The 4,017-nt window shown below is 35.7% G+C and overlaps 1 protein-coding gene across 1 annotated transcript in view; it reads left to right on the forward strand.

Moving 5' to 3' along the window:
- Nucleotides 1–769, forward strand: part of LOC107057895 (receptor-like protein 12) — an 11,594-nt gene extending 10,825 nt beyond the window's left edge. The window contains exon 3 of the mRNA XM_015302984.1: nt 574–769. Within this exon, the coding sequence (XP_015158470.1) occupies nt 574–769 (196 nt within the window). The remainder of the gene's footprint in view (nt 1–573) is intronic.
- Nucleotides 770–4,017: the final 3,248 nt, after the last annotated feature.

Genomic DNA, 4,017 nt, shown 5'->3' on the forward strand with positions numbered 1-4,017 from the left:
TGTGCATATTCTAACAATTGGTATCACGAGTCTTCTTACATATAACTGATAATGTAATAAGAGACCCTGATTTTGATACATATTTGATTAAACCTGTTTATATCATGTTGTACTTTTGATGTACATTTTTTTTTGTATGAAAAAAAATGTTTTGTATTCCAGAGTTGTAAGGGTTCATTCCTACTTTTAAAAAAAAGATTTTAATAGCTAATAAATGAGTTTATATGTTGACATAGGTCCTCTTCCTCATCGGATAAACTTGTATATTTTGATACTGTTATGTTTGTCTTTTGATTTGATGACTTGCTTTAACTTTCTAACTAAGTTGCCTGTTGAATCAATGAACAACAGACAATATATATACCTGACTAAACTTCATAAATTACTCTCTAAGTGAGTTGGACTTGTATTATTTAAGTGGTATTATATATATGAACTTGCTCATATATTTGCTTGAACAATTAAGTTTCCCTATCGATTCTAATTGTTCATTAGCTTGATTATATGTGTCTTGTTTTTTTTTTTTTGAAAAAAAAAACATGTTACTAATGATCTATTTTAAATATTTCTCAGATTAACTATGTCTCACTTCAATCCTCTGTCCTCTATCTTGAACCAAAACAAACTGGAAGGTCCTAACTATGTAGACTGGAAACGAAACCTTGATATTGTTCTAACATATGAGGATTTCAAAGATGTGCTGGTTGAAGAATGCCTCATTAAACCAGTAGATGCTATTGATGAGGAGATTAAGGCCAATGAGAAATGAGTCAAGGCAATTGAGATGGCAAGGTGCTACATTTTTGCCTCAATATCGAATGTCTTGCAACATCAACATCAGTCTATGACATCTACTTACGATATGCTCGAATCTCTCAAAGAGATGTTCGGAGAGCAAAATCGTGTTGCCAAGCAGACTGCTATGAAGGCTATACTGACCACCAAAATGGTTGAAAGATCACATGTCAAGTATCATGTGCTGAACATGATGAGTTATCTGAATGAGCTGGAGATACTTGGCACTGCTATTGATAAGGAATCTCAGATGATCCTACAGACTTTGCTGGACAGTTTTCAACAGTTTCGCTTGAATTATAATATGAACAAGATGGATTTGTCTCTTGCGAAATTGTTGAATGAACTGACAGCGGCAGAATCCATTATCAAATAGCAAACTCCTCCCTATGTGGCATATATGGTGGGCAAACCTGTCGTTTCTTTGTCTAAGCAGGCTAAATCCCAAAAGAAGAAGAAGAAGTCATGCAAGGTTGTGGCACCCGGAGGTGCTACAAGTGGTATGGCTAAGCCTAAGGGCAAGTGCTACCACTGCAAGCAGCCTGGTCACCACAAGAGGCAATGCCCTGACTATCAAGCCAAAATGAAGAACAAAGGTAATTCTTGTTTAAATGTCGTTGAAACCTATTTAGCGGTTGATTCTACCCAATTATAGGCTATAGATTCGGGAACCACTGACAATGTCTGCACTTCTTTGCAGGGGTTTCAGGAAACGTGGCGGCTAAGTGAGAATGAAGTTTGCATTTTTCAGGTGAATGGGGAACCAACACCAGTCCTAGCAATAGGAAATATCTCTTTTTCTTTAAGTAGTACCAGAATTCTATTTTTAAAAGATGTTCTTTATGTACCTTCGATAAGAAGGAATTTGCTTTCAGTTTAAAAAATAAGGGATGTTGGGTATGATGTTTTATTTGCAAATAACTGTGTTGTTATTAAGTATGATAAACAATTCATCCATAATGCTCCTAAAATACATCATCTCTTTGTATTTGAAGTCTCCCATGACATGATACACCATAATGAATTAAATAATATTGATATTTCTTATAAAAGAAAACGTATTTCTGAATTGAGTCAAACTTACTTATGGTACTTACGTCTATGTCATATCAATATTAATAGGATTTCAAGGTTGGTTTCTGATGGACCTCTGAGTTCATTGAAAGTGGAGGCACTACCAACCTGTGAATCTTGTTTAGAAGGTAAAATGACAAAGAGACATTCCCCTTCCAAAGGAAATAGAGCCAGTAATAAGTTAGAATTAATTAATTCTGATTTGTGCGGTCCTATGAATATACGAGCAACAGGGGTTTTTGAGTATTTTGTGACATTCACAGAGGACTACTCAAAATATGGATACATTTATTTGTTGCGCCACAAATCTGAATGCTTTGAGAAGTTCAAAGAATTCAAGATAGAAACGGAAAAGCGACATGGTAGACATATCCTAACATTACGATCAGATCGTGGTGGTGAATACCTTTCGACGGAATTCATTAAGTACTTATTAGAATCGGGCATTACATCTCAATATTCTACCCCAGGAACACCACAACAAAATGGTGTGGCAGAACGGAGAAATAGAACTCTTTTGGAAATGGTTAGATCAATGTTAAGTTATTCAGATTTGTCTTTTAACTTTTGGGGATATGCCTTATAAACTGCAAATTACATTCTGAATTTGGTTCCTTCTAAATTTGTTCCTTTAACCCCATCCGAATTGTGGAATGGGCGCAAGCCTAGTCTACGACATATTCGAATTTGGGGATGTCCAGCACATGTATTAAAAGGGAAAACAAGTAAGTTGGAATCAAGGACAAAAGTGTGCATTTTCATTGGATATCCAAAAGGAACTAAAGGAGGTTTATTTTATTGTCCTAAGGAACAAAATGTAATTGTTTCAACAAATGCCAAGTTTCTGGAACAAGACTATTTAATTAACCATGTTCCTAGAAGTAAACTTGTGTTACAGGAACTAAGCAAAGGAATACCTACTAATGAAACATCAAGACAACTACCTAAAATAATTGTTGACATACCATTGCATCCGCATAGTGGGAGGAATGTTGGTCGAAAAGAGGTTGCTCAAGAGGATGCTCTAGAGGTTGCTCAAAAGCAGACTCAAGACATCTCGCTACCACAACGTAGTGGGAGTAATGTCGTGCAACCTGAAATTGTGGAGTAAGTAGTTCAGAATGTTCATAATTTAGTTCAAGATGTAGCAAATCCTGTAGTTGTTAGTCGTCGTAGTGGGAGAGTTATTAGAAAACCACAACGGTTTACGCTCTTGGGAGAATCATACGATAGAATCCTTGAAGATACTAATACAGAACCATTAAATTACGCTGAAGCACTACATGATAAAGATACTGAAATGTGGGTTGTTGCTATGAAATCTGAAATGGAATCTATGTACTCAAACCAAGTCTGGGATCTTGTGGAACCACCAATAGGTGCTAAACTTATTGGTTGTAAGTGGATCTACAAGAAAAAGAGAGGTGTGGATGGAAAAGTGAAAACTTTTAAGGCTCGGCTTATTGCGAAAGGGTTTACTCAAAAAGAAGGAATTGATTATGAAGAAACTTTTTCGCCTGTAGCCATGATTAAATCCATTAGGATTCTCTTATCCATTGCTGCTCATTATAATTATGAGATTTGGCAAATGGATGTCAAGACAACTTTTTTAAACGAAAGTCTTGAAGAGTGCATTTATATGGCACAACCAGAAGGTTTCATGGTAAATGGCAATGAACACATGGTTTGTAAACTTAAGAGATCCATTTATGGATTGAAACAGGCATCTCGGGCATGGAACATTTGTTTTGACAATTCGATTAAAACTTTTGGTTTTGATCAGTTTGAAAATGAATCATGCATTTATAAGAAATGAGAGGGAGACAGAGTAACATTTTTTATTCTGTACGTAGATGACATCTTGCTCATAGGAAATAATGTGAGCATATTGAATTCTGTTAAATAGTGGTTGTCGTCGCGTTTTGATATGAAAGACTTAAGAGAAACGGCTCATATCCTTGAGATTAAGCTTTTGCGAGATCGCAAACAAAGGGTATTAGGCTTGTCTCAAGCACTTTATATTGGTACTATTCTTGCGAGGTTTAGCATACAAAATTCCAAAAAATGGTTTCTTCCTTTTAGACATGGAATTAATTTATCAAAGGATCAGTCGCCTAAAACGACCGACGAGATAGAAAAGATGAAGGC

Source organism: Solanum tuberosum, unplaced genomic scaffold (genome assembly GCF_000226075.1).
Source record: "Solanum tuberosum cultivar DM 1-3 516 R44 unplaced genomic scaffold, SolTub_3.0 scf00403, whole genome shotgun sequence".
NCBI classification, from domain to species: Eukaryota; Viridiplantae; Streptophyta; class Magnoliopsida; order Solanales; family Solanaceae; genus Solanum; species Solanum tuberosum.